Source organism: Bicyclus anynana, chromosome 22 (genome assembly GCF_947172395.1).
Source record: "Bicyclus anynana chromosome 22, ilBicAnyn1.1, whole genome shotgun sequence".
In the NCBI taxonomy this organism is placed as follows: domain Eukaryota; kingdom Metazoa; phylum Arthropoda; class Insecta; order Lepidoptera; family Nymphalidae; genus Bicyclus; species Bicyclus anynana.
In genome coordinates this window covers 1,286,961-1,305,655 of record NC_069104.1, presented here as the reverse complement: position 1 = coordinate 1,305,655, position 18,695 = coordinate 1,286,961, and the positions used below count along the sequence as shown (strand labels likewise).

General features: G+C 36.2%; 1 protein-coding gene across 11 annotated transcripts in view; it reads right to left on the bottom strand.

Annotated features, from left to right (window-relative positions):
• The window catches only part of LOC112043377 (phosphatidylinositol-binding clathrin assembly protein LAP), a 46,115-nt gene that overhangs the window by 3,649 nt on the left and 23,771 nt on the right, over window positions 1-18,695 (bottom strand). For 2 of the 11 annotated variants that reach the window (XM_024078758.2, XM_024078760.2), the window contains 13 exons: window positions 17,423-17,525; window positions 16,683-16,850; window positions 15,486-15,624; window positions 14,700-14,845; window positions 13,775-13,949; window positions 13,223-13,288; window positions 11,919-12,120; window positions 10,179-10,319; window positions 8,701-8,979; window positions 6,617-6,728; window positions 3,874-3,973; window positions 1,997-2,092; window positions 1,099-1,116 (listed from right to left, as the gene is read on the bottom strand). In XM_024078758.2, the coding sequence (XP_023934526.1) occupies window positions 1,099-1,116; window positions 1,997-2,092; window positions 3,874-3,973; window positions 6,617-6,728; window positions 8,701-8,979; window positions 10,179-10,319; window positions 11,919-12,120; window positions 13,223-13,288; window positions 13,775-13,949; window positions 14,700-14,845; window positions 15,486-15,624; window positions 16,683-16,850; window positions 17,423-17,525 (1,745 nt within the window). The remainder of the gene's footprint in view (window positions 1-1,098; window positions 1,117-1,996; window positions 2,093-3,873; window positions 3,974-6,616; window positions 6,729-8,700; window positions 8,980-10,178; window positions 10,320-11,918; window positions 12,121-13,222; window positions 13,289-13,774; window positions 13,950-14,699; window positions 14,846-15,485; window positions 15,625-16,682; window positions 16,851-17,422; window positions 17,526-18,695) is intronic. The other 9 variants (XM_024078761.2, XM_024078762.2, XM_024078759.2 and 6 more) reach the window with 8 other exon arrangements.

Here is an 18,695-nt window from a genome sequence, read left to right as displayed (position 1 = left end):
AACACTTTAAATTATAAAATAATTTATAAACTCAGTAAATATTTTTTGTTATCGAATGTCGTAGAGAATGTGAAATTGTGTTTTTTTTAATAAATCATAATTCTCTATATTAAAAAGTTATTTATATCTTTATTATGTGTGCTCGATTGTTTTATAAAACATAATTATAGAAAGTTGTTAAGCAAAATGTTGTTGAGCTCTGTGAAATTTTTCTTTTCAGTTTGACCGACTATATCTATAATATTTGTTTCTACAAATATTTACTTTAGGGACTTGTCCAATATTCAAGATATTAGGTATTATACTAAGAAAACTTGTAATAATTATGTACGAACGTGGAGTTAACATTATCTAATTTCTCTGATAAAATATGTAACAATCGACCGATACATAAGCTTTATTTAAACATTAGTTAGTGATGAATATAATGATTTAATGGTTCTATAAGTGTATTTGTAATAATAAATTGTCCAAGTGATTCAAAATAGTATCTAAATTCTTTCATTCAATTCAATGCACAGTCAAATGAAATAAGTCAGTAAAATTTTGTGTATCTAATTAAATGGGTTTTGGGTACATGACTGCAAATGAACAATACAATTATTTTTTTCTTTTGGTATCTCAATACATTTACAAACTATGCTCGTGCAGTGTGTATTACAAAGCAAGACTTGACGTCAGTAGAACATTCGTATGAACACACCAAACAGTGAATGTTTAGTGTTGCCAGGTTAAATATAAATAATCTTTATAAAATAATTATTTTCATGACGGTTTTATAGAGTTTCAAATAGTATGCGCCAAACTTCAAGTCTGCATTGAACACGAGGCATATAGTTGCACACTAAAGCGTGTTGCAACGTTAGTGTGGACTAAAACTTTTTTGCACATTATACTTTTTAGTAGCATATTATTAATCAAAATAATATTTTTTTTTTTGACCACTCAAGTCCAAGTGGTCAACAGTTAAAAGGTTTTGCAGTCATATTCCAAACGTAAAATGAGAATGTATTCGTATATAAGTATAGTGAACGCACACATAGATGATAGCCATGCACACACGTGCAATCAACACATTCAAACATACTCATACTTTACCTGCTGTGTGGACTGGTCCTGCGCACACAGAACAATAAAAATGTATTTGATAGAATAAACACATATTAAGAGTATATTTACGATTATTAAAAAAAAAAACCTAAATGTAGGTTTTTGCTAAAAAAAAGTTAACAGAAAAATAGTATTGGATAAAAGAAACAAACATTTTCAATTAATAGGAACATTCATAAAAATTGTGGCATATTTTTTTTTACAAAAATAATAATGATTTTACCGTTATGTCCTGTCCATTTCTTTTGTTTCTTTTTCTTGTGTACAGATTTTTTTAAATTCAAACTGAAAAATGGTTTCAGAATTTTGGAATTACTAGTTTTGAGCCAAATACTTTTGAAATTACCTGATCTGCGTACTGAGCCATATATTCCATGACCAGCTTAGTTGTATAGACTAACACATAGTTCCAGTCTAAAACTTAGGTATAGAAAATTATATGACATAATGACGTCATTGAAAGTATCAAGACCATTAATTATTTTGTGTTTGTATTACAATCTCTGGTATAAGCTTCTTGGACAAAATAATGTGTACTTGATATGCCAGTTCAATTACTTATTATCTAGTGATAAATATTAAATAATTTAAAATGTACATTTATTAAAATTTACAATTATCCTTAAACACATAATTATGTGCACTCACATATTTTATGTAATTTGTTTTACTACCCGCTGATGATATTTTTTTTTCACTTTTTTAATACTGTATAATAATTATAATAACCAGTACACAGTAAAACTAAATATGGTTTATAATGCACTATGGTTATACTTAATTTCAATATGTATTTTGTAGAATAATAAATAAATAAATAATAATGTAATATACAATCATAACGCAAAACGAAAGTTAAAACAAAAGAAAATACTTAGCAACTTACCAGAACAAAATGCGGGGGGTGGTACGTGTGGGGTAACGTATGGGGTAGCGTATGGGGTAATGTATGGGGCATTGGTTGTATCGTCATGCCGGGACCCTGCAAAACGCAAAACAAAAAGGGTGCTAGCATGCTACTGGGATCGCAAAAAAAAAAAATTAAATTAAAAAAGAAAAGATAAAAAAAGAGGGTTGTAGCGTATATAACATAACTATAGACACACATTAAATGCTAAAAGAAAATCTGCAGCTAACTTTAGCTTGAAGTTTTTTGTTAGCTATTGACTGCGATCTACCTTGATGCTAAGTGACGATGCAGTCCAAGTCGGTAATAGATGTATAGCTTGCGAAGTTCGTTGATGACACTCCCATGATATGCGGGCGACGGGAGGGGAAGGACTGCGCGGGTACGAAGTCGTGCGCGTGGGGCATCGCTACCCTCTCCCAGCCCCCGCGGACCATCGTGAGTGTTACGAACGAATTTGGCAAGCTATAGTAATTGAGATGGTACCAACAAAAATCGCTCGAACCAAGCCTGCTACCATCTTAGACTTACAACTAGAGACTTGGCAGAGCGTGGTGGTTCAAATTCCATATCCCCTGGCCTATAAGAAGACCTGGTGCTATGGAGGCCGTAAAACAGACTGATAATAATGATGATAAAAATAGAAAACATTAACTTTAGTTATTTTGTTATACCGAAACATACTTAACGGAATTAAAAGATTATACCTAACATACGCTACAATCCTACAAAAGAAAAGGAAATAAATAGACTTAGCATTATGCAACAACGAAAGCGAAAGGGGACAGAATATGGCGGAGATAAATTCCAAGGACGTATGAATAATGTTAAGTTAAAAAAATATTTTATATTTACATAGTTATTTTTGTTTTTAATTGAAAAAATATATTTGTATAGTCAATATTGACAAGCAATAAACTCTTCTTACGTCCTTATTAAAACAAAATAATATTAATTAGCAGCTTTTATACAGTCATTAGATACGAAATTTGAAAATATTGCATTCCGATAGGCAGGATGAAGTTAATTTATTCGGGAGTGATTTCCATTATAATGAAATTAATAACTTTGGTAACATATTATTGAATTTAACCGACTATTTTGGAAATCAAGACTGTCCGAGGGGGAATAAGAGGACAAAGTCCATAATCTAATCTTTGACTCAGAAGGTATGGATTGACGAGTAGTACGGTAAGCCAGTCAGAACGTCCGAAGAAAACTATTCACAATAAATGTACATTGCATGACTGTGTATCTAAATAACGCATAAATTACCTAGTAGACCAGGCGCTGTGAGGTACCGAGTGTACATAATTCGGGGACTGCATTATGTTCAGTCTTGAACTCAGAAAAGCATGCAGATTACTATTCTGCATGTTGCCAGGAGGTTTGTTGGTCCATTCCTTTTTACCAGACTGCCAAGACTAGAATATAGATTATTTTTTGCGACATGAAGTATCTTACGAGGACCTTCTTCGTAGTATGAACTCAAATCGTGCCATGTTTCAGTTGAATTCATCTAGTAGTATTGTTGTGATACGTATTGTAAAAAATGCTCGTTTTTTTAATAGATCAGCAATCAATAATGTCATGATAAAAATTAGATATAACAATAAAACAAGTATTTAAACTTATACAAAACATTTGTTCAGTCCATACCCTTGATACCAAAGGGGGTGTTTAACAAAAGAATGGACCAACAAACATGATCTTATGCAGAATCGTAATCTGCATGCATTTCTGAGTTCAAAACTGTAAACAGAATGCGGTCCTCGAATTATACACTCTCAATACCTTACAGCGCCTGGTCTATAAATAATGTTACATGGGTTGTCCTTATAACCCATAGATCTTACCATTGGGCGGTAACCAGCGCCTGTGGTGGCTTGCATAGGCTGTGGACTCCAGGCAGCACCGGGTTTGGAGGCGTTCTTGGGCGAGCTCCACTGCATCGGTCTAGCACCAGACAAGCATGCTAAATCGTGCTGTGGCAGCTCAAAAAGCTTTCAAGTGGACCATCAAAATGGTTTAAGCCAATATTTTTGACTCGACTGCCACTTGAAAACGTTTGAACATACATTAGAACCACTTTTATAATAGCAAATTAATGTTTCGCATTTTCTGCGAAAATTGTCTAAAACCCCATTTAATTTTTTTCGTTGGAGCATTGAATATGTTGTGTCGATAATAAACCAATTGCAAAAAGGACAGATTTATAGGCCTAACACGTGAACAACGACATATATCGTGAAGACAAAATGACATAATGTCCACAAATAGCGCCAAATTAGAAATATCGCTGTCTCTTTCGTTGGGATGAAAAGAAAGCTTGATATTTCCGGTTCGGCCGCTCATTCGTCATTTTGGCTTCACGACATATGTCGTAGGGCGCATGTTACACCTATTTAGACTGTTAATGGCAATATTATGTGTCAAAGGACAAAGAGCAAATCTTATTTGTACGTTATGAAATGAAAAACTTGCAATGAAAATATTTAAAAAAATATATTTCATTTATATCTTTGCAGTGTTTCTGATCTAACATAGATTCCAACAAGAGATTTTTTTTATATATAAAAATGCTCAAGAGTGCTTATTATGGTAAACTAAGTTATAAAAGTGGTTCGAGTGTACTAAACTAATAAAACACACGTGAAAGCATCTACATACCGCAAACCCGGGTGTCAAAATAACTACGGAATTATGTAAAATATGTTAACTGTGTTTTTCATTATATACATTCTTGATACATTTGTCTGTTTAATATAGGTATGTACATACATAAAGTTTTAGTATTTTCTATAACGTCATCTTGTATATTTTTGAGGTAATCAAAATAATCGGTATGCTATGTTAGCATAGTGTTACTTCAAAACTCTACAAGATGGCGTTACGAGTACAATTTTTTCAAGAAAACTATATTTTCCTAAAAAAAATTGATTTAAGTTAAAACCAAGGAGACGAAGATTGATCGCCCAGGTATTTTAATCTAAAATGTGTTCAAATATATTAGTAATTCCTTCATTGCCAATTCACATACATACCTATTAAAATGTAACAAAACGGCATTCATATGTTTAATAAAGGATTATAAAAATGAATCGAAAATTCGATAAAAGGAAACTATTTGTCTACTTAATCAATACACAACATAACTGACTACAATAAAATTCATCAACAGTATATAAACATTATGAGATGGCGGTGAAAGTATTGTTTAACTGACTTCAAAGGAGGTCCGATTCGACGGATACCTTTAGTAGTTTTATACTACATTTAAAATATTTGTTTTTATTTCAAAAACATTGTCCAACTTGGCTATACACAAATGTCTCAAATGTCAAGTAAAGTATAACTTTATAGCCGACATTTTTAGACATACCTACTGTTTTTCACAATGTAGAAAAGGACATAATCTTATGTAAACTTCTCATTATAGTTGAGATTTTATAGGGGGGTCTTTCGTTTAATTTCCAATCGGCAATCACGTTAATAACCCTAAATTCACATTTATAATCTATTAAATTAATTCACAGTAAAGAAAATATCTAGAAACCAAACTATTTTAAGTGGTACAAAGTCCACCAAGTTCACTAGAAATCCATACTAATATTCTAATAAGGTATAGTTTGTGTTGTTATATTGGGTCCGATTTTGGAAATTCTTTCACTAATAGAAAATGTTAGTTGTTATTTCATAGGCACTGTTTTATCTCTATAGTCTCACGGGAATGGAAACTATGAGGGCGAAACTGGGTGGCGTTTGTTGGGTTTCATTAAATAAGTAAGATTTGTGTACAGCCAAAATCAGCACCAATAATATCATTAAAATGTCTGTCAGTGTTGAAAATACAAGTGGTCCGGAATAGTGTCCTTTCAGTCAATGCATGCCATAAATTTGCTATATGTATGTGGATGCTTTCACCAATTTTACCGTCAATTTCAAGACAGTTGATGTATAAACAGGGCACCGATTCTCTGTGATTTTGACGTCATATTTTCCATCGATTGACACGTTGACAAGATTTTTGACACATGGCAATTTTATCACAGCGAATAAATGACCTGTTAGTGGTCAATCAATAATGAAATCGCGATCACTTCACATGATGATTAAACTTTTGAAATATTTCTAGCTACTAAAATAAAACATGAAATGTTTTATCGATATATATTATTGACAAAACATTCCACGTTTCATCATCACATTTTTCGAAATTTCTGAAAATCCCAACTTGTAATAAAATCAAATTAGTTGCTTGGGTGCAATCAATGGGGTCTTTAAATTGTCTATGTTTCACCTTCTCACCTTCTTTTTTTTTTAAAAGAAAAGAATATTTGTGTTCATCCAATTAGGGTATACCAATATATTGGTTATATTATATTGGTTTATCGCCAACCCTGTTTAGCTCAAAGAATTTTTTTAATTGTACCTACTACGTCACTTGAAGACCTCTCATTCACGGCAACATACAGTGGTTTAAAAAATTGTTTGACTTGTTTGCTTTCGTTAGTTACTACTAAGAAACTTAATGGGATTTCCAGAAATTCCACATACTATAAAGATTCAAAATCATTAAAAATAATTGAATCTACTCACTTTTGAGCTGCAGCTGTCTTGTTTATGGTGAGATTGTTGGCGAGCTGAGCCAGCGAGGAGTCAAGATCGCCTGTGAGCACCTTGCCGGGTTGTTGTTGTTGTGTTTGTTGGCCTGCAACATTGTTGTCACTGCTTTGTTGATTGCGATTGTTGTTAAAGTGTTACACATTTTATTGACTGTAGACATATATACTGTAGGCAACCCAAATGAATGAATCCTCACTCACGTAGTTACAGGGAAGGGATTATCCCGAGAACTGTTTGACATTTTTGTTTAAGTATTTGAGCCAAACTAATATTCTAAAGAAGTAAAATATGTTTTAAAAAAAATATACCTACTTAACGCAATCTGAAATTTTCATCTTTGATTTTGCCAATTTACTACTAAAATCATTTTGCAAACAAAAACTTCTTTAGCCCCCTCTCAACGTTCGTTAGCCTCGCTCGATCACACTTTTCGTAACACATTCACTAGCTTACTCCCCAAATTAAGCTTCCCAGTGGGGTCGGCTAGTTTCGTGTTAGGGTAGTTTAGGTGAGGTACAGGATAAATTAATTATTAGCTTGCCTAAAAGAGTTATCCAAAAATGTCTACCAGCAAGAGGAACGGAATCGAAAAACAGCGGTTGTCCTCATTTGCTCGTCATATGTCATCATACCCCTGCACCACGCAGTCGAGGTCTCAGTTTGCTTACAGAATACCAACATTCAATAATAGAACATTAAAATAGATTTATAAAAATAGGATGTTTAAATAAAAACAGATTAACGCAGTAGCGGGTAAACACTTATTATACATTTTCTCCATAGATACTGACAAAACGAAACGTAAAGAGCCGAATTAAAAATACAACACATAAAAAACAATATCAATTAATAAAAAAAACACGATAGCTGAAAATTTCAAAAACTTCTGTGGATACTTTAAGAACGGCAATAATTGTCACTTTTAAGCGCGTAAGTTAGGTCACAATTCTTACTTTATGTCAAATGACAAAGACAACTTACTTATCTTATCACTAATTTTAATTAAACTATACTTATCAAAAGATGGTGAAAGGGGCTCTTTTTTATTCTGTACTGGTCCGGACTCTGAGCAAAGCCACACATGTCATGAGAAAAGTTTGTTTATGTGCCGTAGATTCCGGTCCTTCAAGAAGCATGCCGTAAGTTTTAATACAGAAACCGTCTAAAAGTATTCACAGAAGAATTTGAAAAAAAAAAACAATAAAAATGTTATAAATTCATGGTAAATTCTACAGCTTACTATTGACATGTATTCACTATTTACAGGTATTAATGATGTTGTTAATGCGGTGTCATAAACGCTGTGCCACTACGCTATGCTATATTGTAAATCGCTAAAGCTCGTGCCCTGAAAGAGAGGAACGAAAGCTAGTTGGCTAGTTTTTGAGTCATTGTACCAGTTTTATGTTTTAATATTGCACCCGAAAATGTTGATGACCCCTGCTTATAAATGCAGAGCAGTGTTTTTTTGGGTTTACTTTTGGTTACAGGGTAATTTTACAGACACCTGAGACTTAATATCTATGACATTGAGAGGTTAGCGTAGATTCGCTACCTGCTATTAAAGGCGAAAGTTATATCACTTAATATCAGGTGCACAGTTTGCTTCTTCCATCATTTTATCAGTGTATATTATACAAATTTTTAGGCTGCATGTTTGAATTATTTTATTCAGCATCTTCCGAAAAACCAATTCACAATGTATGATCAATTTAGGCTGCATGTTTGAATTATTTTATTCAGCATCTTCTGAACAACCAACTCACCGTTTATGATAAATTTATGACAGCACTAGTTATGCTATAAAAAGTAACAATTAAATCTACACCCTCAAAAATTTCTGCAATCAGCTATTCCATGCATCGTCCCAAAAAGTTCCTCGAACAAACAACAAAATGTTTGATTTTCTCTAGCAATAGTTTCAACAAGTTCTCCTAAAAAAAACAACATAACTGTTTGTCTTTTGCAATACGAAAAACATAAAACTGGTCACCTCGGTCGGATGAACAAAAAAAAAAAAAAAGAACAATAAAAACATTCCGTAACACATATCGAACCCATAGCAGCCATCGGCATCATCGGTTGCCGTGCCGGCGAGCCGAACATCATCGGCTGCGACACCGGCATGTTCATGACGTCACCGAACGGCATCGGCTGCGGCTGTTGGGTGATCGGCTGCGGTTGCTTCGCCGGCGACCCGCCTAAGGACATCCGCATGACATCCTCGAGGTCGTCGAAGGCGGATTTAGGTTGGACGTTCGGTGGCGGGGGACGGGCGGGGGAGGCGGTTATCGGTTGGGTCGGGTCGCCCATACCCATGAATGGGTTCGCGGCAGCTTGCACAATAATTCTCCATTAAGTATATAAACACCATAAACTTTGTATAGAGCAATACCTCGCTGCAGGTCGAATTGTAAATAAATCACATTTAACTTGGCTTAGTGACGTGTGAGCATTACCTTATTTTTGTTCGTTCTTAAGGTATATCAATAGGCCCAAGATGCGCGTCACGACATATGTCGTGAAGACAAAATGATTTATTGTCGACCGATACCGCCGAAACGGAAATATTGTTAACTCTTTTGTTGCGAAGAGGGAGCTATATTTCCGGTTCGGCTGCTATTGGTCGACAATGTAGTTTTGTCTTCACGAGATATGTCGTAGCGTATCCTAGGCCTAAAGGTCGCCTATTCTTTAGTTACTTAAATGCTTTTTATGAGTATATATTTCATTAAACACTCAATAATGTTTTTTCTATAAGCAATTGCTGTAAATCGCAAGAAAATTCAATTAGAAAAGGATGATTTATTGAGATCGCCTGCAGCGAGATTTCGACTATATCATATACCTTAATACTAAGTTCGCTAAAAATATACAATTGTCCCAACACCATAGAGAAGAATGTGGATTGAGATTTTGGTGGGGGTTGCCATGTGCATCTTTTAACATTATTGTTTATGTTTGGGTCACAAAGGTCATTTGAAATAAACAAAAAATGTTTATGTCTGATAATATTATTTTACCCCGCAAGCGTAAAGTCAATGCTTTGTTGAAGTGACTTCAATAACCAGTAATAGAAATTTACGGATTAAATTTTGGCAGCACAGAACAATTGAACAATGAAAAAGAAAAGAAAAATTCTAAAATGTTCATCGTACCATAAAAAGTTATAATATCGCTTTTATAAAATATTTGGAATAATCTTTATAAAGGCAACTACGCCTGTAAAGAAGGCTTGGATCTGTAGTAGACCATTTAAATAGGTGGATTGATAATTCACTCGTGACTTAGCCACGAACGCGTATACAATAGGTGCTAGGGAAAATAGAAACTGTTTTTATTACATAGGCTTACATTTGACTACAATCATGCCTAACGGTGAGCAATTAGGACTTTTAGGTGGAAACGCAATTGCCTAGATTCAATAAATTCAGTCTTGTTTTAAAGGTACACAAATCAAATGGCAAGACATTCAGACAGTTTATCGCAATGCACATGACAACCCCAAAGCGATCTACAATAGAAAGCGCCTCACCTGCGGTGTCATTGTTACTGAAAACGTTAGTGAAGTTAGCCTCTGACACGAACGAGTTGGGCTGCGGCGCGGACGGCGCGGCGGGGAAGGCGGCAAAGCCGTTGCTCTGCCACGCGGGCGACGCTGTGGTGGCCGGCGCGGCTAGAAACGGGCCGCAAGTCAATACCCACTGCCTGCACTATACCTACACGCTTCAGTCCCATACACCTACACTCCTTTTAAGTCAGCCTTGAAAATTAACGTACTGCTTTAAATAGCCGCAAGTCAATACTCAATACCCACTGCCGATATTATAACTACCATACCTAAGTCTCATACACCTAGAATATTGTTGTGCAACATCTGTGGTGGCACAACTAGAAACGGGTCGTAAGTCTGTACCCACTCCATATACTATAGTCTATCTACAGTCCTATAATACTATAAGTTAGCTTCGGAAACTAACAATGGCAATGCAATAATTCCCAAGCAAGCGACTTTGTGGTGGCCGGTGCGGCTAGGAATGGTCCATGTCAATACCCACTGCCTGGGCTCCTTAATGGGACTTCAACGGCGTCACAGGGGTTTAAGGCGAGCGCAGAAGCATCGCCTGATGAGACCCGAAGGCAGCAGATGTGGGCGGAACGACTCTACTCTCTAAGGGCGTTCCCCCTGTGACTCGAACCTTGGCTTAGAGGGCCGTTCTGGAAGGGTGTTTTGGCGTTGGTGGTCAGTCCGGGCGCCCCCAATATCGCGGGTTAAAATGTCTAGGTCTAGGTGACGTGAGATATCGAGGACGTCGCCGAAAACGCTGTGTAGCTTGTATTTGTGTTGCCTGGGAAGCTTTGTCAATCGTTATGTCATCTTCAGGATCGTAAAGGACGTTTTTTTCGGGCATCTAAATCTATACAACCGGCATTGGGATCGGGGTAAATGTTAAAATTGGCCTCAGAAACAAACGTATTGTTTTGCGACACAAGCGACGGTGGCCGGTGCGGCTAACGGGCTAACTGTACTATACCTGAATGACTAAGGCATCCCGTACACTTACTTAGGGGTTAGATAACCTAGACCTAGTGAAGTGAGTATTGTCCTAATATTTTTAGTTACACCTACAATATTATCGCGTCATACTCGTATTGACGTTTGCACAATAAAGTTAACGTCTCAAGAGGTTGCAAAATGAACAAAAGTAGCTAAATTGTAATAAACACACAACATAGAATTTCTCATTTAAATACACAGAAAGATAAGGGGACTTTAGTTGAGCTAGTCAAATTGGACCGGAAATTTTATAACCAGCCATATATTGTGATAAGTAAAATTTCACCTTTCTTTACCCTACACTCATTATTCTTTTTCAATAAAATATAATCAACACTGTTGTAGCCTATCTTTTTATCATTGCCATCAGGTTTGCTCATATTGCAAATGTCTTGTTAGTTTATTAACTAAACGTTTATGGTAAAAATAAATAGTTACTTAGTTATCTATACCTAAAAAGTTTGTCGATATATTTATAAGTATGTCTAACTTTGTAACTGCCTCGTGTTCGTCGTGGGCAGTTTGATTGGTCCATAATGTGGGATCAGCATTAAACCATAAGCATAGAGTGCGTATTATACAGTGTTCATGTGCAGTATTAGAGTCCTTTTTAAATCTACTTCGAACAATTAATTCTGTACAAAATTCTGTAAAAAATAAAATCTTTTTTCATAACGTTACAAACAGAAAAGGGACTACTTTTAGTATAACACTTACCTCCAAACATATCAGCGAAGGGATTGCCCAATGATAACAGATCGTCCGACGCCTTGCTCGTGTTGGTGTTGGTTGTATCCGACGGTGTTGGGCCGAACAGATCAACGATGGATTGGTTCTGATTTTGAGGCTGGCCAGCCGGTGGTCCGGTTGATAAGAACGGGTTGTTGGCAGCCGAGTTCGTTGGCGATGATACCTTATTCTGTGTGACAGAAAGGTGATTTTACATTGGCTTTATATATTTTAATAGCATTATTTAGCGGAAGAGAAAACCCCATATGTCGACTGATAGTTTTAACAAAATTCAATTTAAAGATCATCTACAATTTATTCCAATTTTCATATTCTTTTCATCAAAAGCATTCAACAAGACTACTAAATTATAATTTTCTAAAATGAAGTGATATAATTTGTCTCATGAATGATGTAGGCATGTTGTGTCCCTGACGAATGTGGCATATGGCAGAGTTGTCGAATTTATGATAATTTTTATCACATTCAATAATGAAGATGATTTAGACAAATAACTACTAACAGTAAAGGCTACTAACACACTGCTCCCGATCAGAATTAGTGAAATTACGGATATAAAAACTCGGATCGATAAATCTCTAATACAAATCCAAGCTATTTGTGAGATTACTTTCGACATCCAATTCGCCGATTTTTTGTTGAGGACTGAGGTGGGTGGATATGTCCAATTTAAATCTGAGGCACATCCAAAGTAATCTCAATGTGAAATCGGATGACGAAGTCGTAAACTAACCATAGGAATAGTTTTACGAGTACTTCGGGACGAATATTCATGGATTCGTGTCAGTTGCAGTGCGTTTTCGCTCTTTAAAGCATGGAATCCCATTTTGTGACGACATTAACAACATTTTCAAAAAAATCCAGATGATTTATTTAAAAATAACATTCGTATAAAATGTACATAACAGCATGATGAAGATTACGATACGACCCATTACGTATATCATAATTTGAAAGCATAACCTTTGTACAGATGTAGTACACAAAAATGGTGATAATGATACACTCATAGAACGCTTCTGTGCGAGCGACACCGCAAGTTGAAAGCGTGAAAGACAGACATATACGAGTAATGACAGATTACATAAATTACATACATTACACAGTTTCATTTATAAACATATACTTGTAAAGATATTTTATAAGCTTGCAAAATATGCAATGGTTACATTATAATCCCTTGAACACCAATTCCCAAAGCCAAGTTTTCGTGTGACCAACACAAGAGACGATTTACAAAGCTTATTTCCCGATATTTAGTAGATTCTTACAAATCTCTTTGATATTTCTGTGATGTCTTCTTCGCCGGTGATGCCGTCGCCTTGGAATAAGTGTACCTGTTGATTAGCTGTGCTATAAAATATAACTGAGATGAATACATCTTTGTTAAATGGAGTTGTTAACCAACTGGAGCAAGGTAGACTTTTCCGCATGGTCTTGCATGTGTTTAGACTTTAGAGAATTGTTTATAATTGTAGTCACCCTAATTATATTTATTCATTTAATCCAATTAAAAAAAAACAGGGGAACCTATGGATTTGTTTAGTGATTTAGTAAGTGACGTAGGCTCTTTAATGGGACCTCAGCAGCGTCACCGAGGGGTTTGGGCGAGCGCAGAAGCATCGCCTTATGGGGCCCGAAGGCAGAAGCAGAAGAGATAGGCCGGACGACTCTTTAAGGGCGTCTCTTCTGAGACCCTGACCTCGGCTTAGAGGGCCGTTCTTGAAGGGTGTTTGACCTGAGTACATCAGTCCGGGCTTCCCGTCATAGGGAACCTCTACTGCGCCGGCGAAGACTGGAGATCCTAAGGAGTATTGACTGACCTTGTATTGAGTCATGGCCGCCTCCTCCTCAGCCAACACTTGCTGCTTCAACGAGTCATCAATGAAGAGGTTGCCGTTGGTCTGCGAGTCGAGGCGCGTGGACGCGGCCGCGTTGCCGAATGACGATGACGTTGACGACAAAGCTCCCATTACGCTTGCTACGTTCTTCTGGGCACTGGAAAATTCATGTCACTCAATATAAGATCAAAGTTTTCTATTAGAAGTATGTATATGTTTTTTTTTATTTATTTTTTTTATTTCATTATTTTCATTTCTTTGTATAAAAGCACTTTGTTAGATAGTTTAATTTGAAAATCATTTTTATCGGCCCCATCTACATTTTGTATAATTACTTGTGGATAGAGATGTGGGTTGTGTATGTAAACTATAAGTTTTGGAAGTTATATTATTTTACACAACTGTTTTCGATCCCAAATTAATAAAATAAAATAAAATAAAATAAAATACCATATTATGTTGAGCCGTGATAGCCCAGTGGATATGACCTCTGTCTCCGATTCCGGAGGTTTGGTCCGGGGCATGGACCTCCAACTTTTCAGTTGTATGCATTTTAAGAAATTAAATATCATGTGTCTCAAACGGTGAAGAAAAAACATTGTGAGGAAACTTTCATACCACAGAATCTCCTTAATTCTCTGCGTGTGTGAAGTCTGCCAATCTGCATTGGGCCAGCGTGGTGGACTATTGGCCTAACCCCTCTCATTCTGAGACTCGAGCTCAGCAGTGAGCCGAATATGGGTTGATAATGATGATGATCTCCAAAAAGGAGAAGGTTCTACGTTCGGCTGTATGTATGTTTTTTTTTCATGTATCTCCAGCGATATTTCCGTAATTTATGGACCGATTTTGAAAATTCTTTTTTTTTGTTTCGAAGGGTTTACTTTTGGTCCCTTTTTTTTCTTACCTAGCCGTCTGTGTAGGCGTGTTGGCAGCGGATCCTTTCTTGCCTTCCAGAGTAGCGAGATGTCCTTCAAGCGCGTCCAGTAGACTGCTCGGCGCTTTAGTGAGATCTGGTATGTCCCCTTTGTCTATTCCCACATTCTCTGCTACCTGAAATGCCCATCATATATTACTAAGACTAGCCTCAGACCTATACCTAGACCTTCTATTGTATTGTATTGTAGACCTTCTATTGTACATGTATCACACTCAAATTCACCAACAAAATTGTCTGTTGTTTTTAGAGGGACGACGACACTCACACATCGAAAATATTTAACACCAATAAATATATCTTTACACTACACACAACTATAAATTTTAGGTCGTTACACTTAATTTTAACATTATGAAACATCAATTCTATAGACGCAGTTTGTATGCAAATATGTGATCATGATCAAATACTTTTGACAGAGGCGTAACCTCTAGCGAGGCAGGTCCTATAGAAGGTAATTGGTCTGAGGCAATAGTAGACTTAGACTTCTATAGGTCTAATCTAATCATACAGTTCATATCATGTAAGTTTTCTTCTTTTTTCATTGCTTTTTAACCACTCAGTAATGTAAATTGTCATGTTTGTGTACGAAAGCACAATAAATCGTAGTACTTTCATACTGATAAATAAAGAAGTTTGTGCGAAATTCCCATATATTTAAAAATGCACAGCGTTAATGTTCAAGTTATCACTTCTGCCGGCACTTCAACCTGCAACCTGTTGTTTGCTATAAACTGCTTGTAATAAACAAACCTTTAGAAACTCTCCAACCCTATCCATTCTGATGAGGAATTTTTTATAGAGGTCTAGAGCCTCCCTGCAGTTCTTCTTGTTCATGTCAAAGTACTTCTCCAGAAGATTTATGATGCCGTCGTTGTAGCACGCGAATAGTCTGCGGACAAAATCCAATAACTATGTTACAAATATATTTAAAATTTATATCCATAACTAACTGACGCCGCGCGGTTTCACTCGCGTGATTCCCGTACCAGTAGGAATACGGGGACAATATATAGCCTATAGCCTTTCTCGATAAATGGGCTATCTAACACTGAAAGAATTTTTCAAATTGGACCAGTAGTTCTTGAGATTAGCGCGTTCAGTCAAACTAACAAACTCTTCAGCTTTATAATATTAGTATAGATGTTTAGATACTATTAATTTCTTTCCATCATAATAGTATTCTGATTATCTTACTTGTCCTTTATGGATCATAGATAAGAAAATTTTTCCTTAAATAAACTATCATACAAATCGCGTCCAAATTGCATTACGATGGATAACACAGAAATACATGGTAAACTGGGTAGACCACTAGGTAGGCAGGTTAAAAAAGAAATAAATTAAATTGTGTCTAATCCCCACTGACTGACCAGAACAACAACAACAACCACATCTTCAAAGCTTCTACCTTTGTAATTTAAACTGCTAAATGGTGGAATGCTTTTTCAGCGACTGTGTTTCCTGCTATCCATAATAATTCAAACACCTACAAGGCAAGAGGGAATAGGCGTTTTAGGTACGTCTCAAAATTTACCTCATCATTAAATTACCCTTGGCTTGAGATCGTGAAATCCTGCGTTCGAGTACTGAATTTTGCGCTTCTCTTTTTTCTAAAGCCACAAATACATTAGTCGCTTCGATGTTTTCAAGTCCCGAAGTTAGTCGAGTATCGAGGTGCTTCGTGTTCAAAAGTCGGAACGCTTCAACTCCTTTAAAACTTGGTATTTTCCCGAGTTTTAAAGGAGTCGACAACAATTGGAAATTGGGCGAGGGGAAGCGACGCGAAGTTGTTTGTGTCTACAATTTCGAATTAGATAAACTTCGTAAAAAGTGTAAGAGGTTTAAGAAATTCTTAATAGCCCAAAACCCTTTTAAAAGGACTCCTTCATTTTAATAATCCTTCAAGGGATTTGGGGGTTTACTGGCCAGGTCTGGTGAAAATGTTACCTGATGAGATCTCGGAACAGCAGCATGAAGCACATGTTGATGACACCGTTGGTGAGGTCGTTGGCGGTGCAGTCGAACTCCAGCAGCGCGTCCAGCTGCGCTTGCAGCACGGGCAGCGTTTTGAGCAGCTTCTCCGCGTTCATCATGCGCAGGGACCCCTCCTCCTTCCTGTTCATAAAGGATTGTGGAGTTATCAAGAGAAAAAAATCTCAAGTTATCACATACCATATAGATTACACAATTATTCAAGTCTGCAAGTCTGCTGAGAGTTGTGAACAATTATTAGCTTTTATCTAAACTTCCTATCCTGAAATCTTGGAAGCTTTATGTTTTGCTTTATGTATTAATGTTCCTAACATTTTCTGGTCTTTAATTGGACTCGACATATTTGCTTGACAGTTGCACTCTCAACCATACGATAGACTCGGCAACAGCACGGTGAATCAATGAAATGCTAAGAAGTTCTTCTCAATACATTGAAGCTGGACTGATGATGGAATCGGAAGGTAGCCATAGGAACTCCGAAACTAAACAAGATAAAACCATCGAGTTTGGGCTCATTTGTCTTGACAAAACTCTGGGTGTTACTAGAGATTTACAAGATTGCTTTTTAAATGTCAACTTGGTTGATCTGAAAGTTAAAGTGTAGTTAATTCGGGGATTCCTGACAAAGTGGTTAAAGACTGAAGTAATGAAAAACGATAATGAGCATTTAAGGATCATATTTGTCTACTACTCACCCCCTCTTCACCTTGCAGAAGTCGAAGGCGACGGTTCTGTATGAGAGAGCCTTCTCGTTCAGGTATTTGGCATATCGCCTGATGAATGGTGACATGTCATAGCCTAAATAAAAAATGTTTAAGTTAATTATGTACAAAATTCTATCTCTACCATATAAATGCTAAATTCTGGCTCTACTAATGGAGGCAATATTATGATTATTGATGGGTATATTTTTTGGAAAATTTAAAAATGATTTTGCAATGACTATGGATCTCAGTAATGTGATATTAACAGTTATGGTGTTATAATTTAATAATTAAAACGTTTTTGATCCTTGAAAAAGTATGGACTTTAAATAAATTACAATTGATTCAGCAATTTACATACCATGTCATCGGGGACTGTTAGTACTTGCTGTATCTAAGGACCACTATCATTATAAAGTTGCATCCTAGGGAGATATAAGAATGTTTACTACAGTAATAAAAGGCGTCCCGGACACTTAAGGATAATCTGAAGCTACCTATCCCGGGTAGGTGGTATTAGTAATATGTTTCTTAGGACACTCAATGTAGGAATGGAAACTGTGTAGGCAGTAATCGATACATGCATATACTAGAAAATTAATATATTTCAATTGCTATCATGTACTTCCGTAAAGTTACGCCTACATGTATTCAATAATAATGAGTTCAATGATAGCAATCAGCACGGCTGAACTTTGTCCAATTCCGACGCCACAAAGTATGTTAGGTACAGTTTCTTTGACGGGAGGAAATTTCCGATGAATATAATACTATAGCTGTTATCCTCGGGTTCCCGAGTTCCCGTAACACGTTTTGCGTCATTTATTCTGGGCTAGAGTCTAGGAAGTCCATCCAAGATCCTTTTATTCCTAAAAAAACAGACCTTGAGTATGCACGTGTTTTTGTTTCGAAAAATTACCATATGGTTATGTGGAAGTTTCGGTTTCGGCTAAAACTAAAACTGAAGCAGAAATTCGGTTTCGGTTTGTGCCGTGTAATGGTGATAAGTGTGATGCTAAAGCTATTACTGTACTTACTGGTATTTTTACGCCAGGGTAAAAGACGACATTTGGACACCTACATTATTTTAGCCAGAATTTCGCATTTGTAAGAGAGAGAACACACAAAAATAATGGTTCTGCGAACAATTCAATAGTTTTTTCCACATCATCCGAAACGTTATCGCCCCGAAATGGCCATTTGGTAACGGGTATTGGATATCGGTCGGATGATACGAAAAAAAAACACATGCGTGAGGTGAATT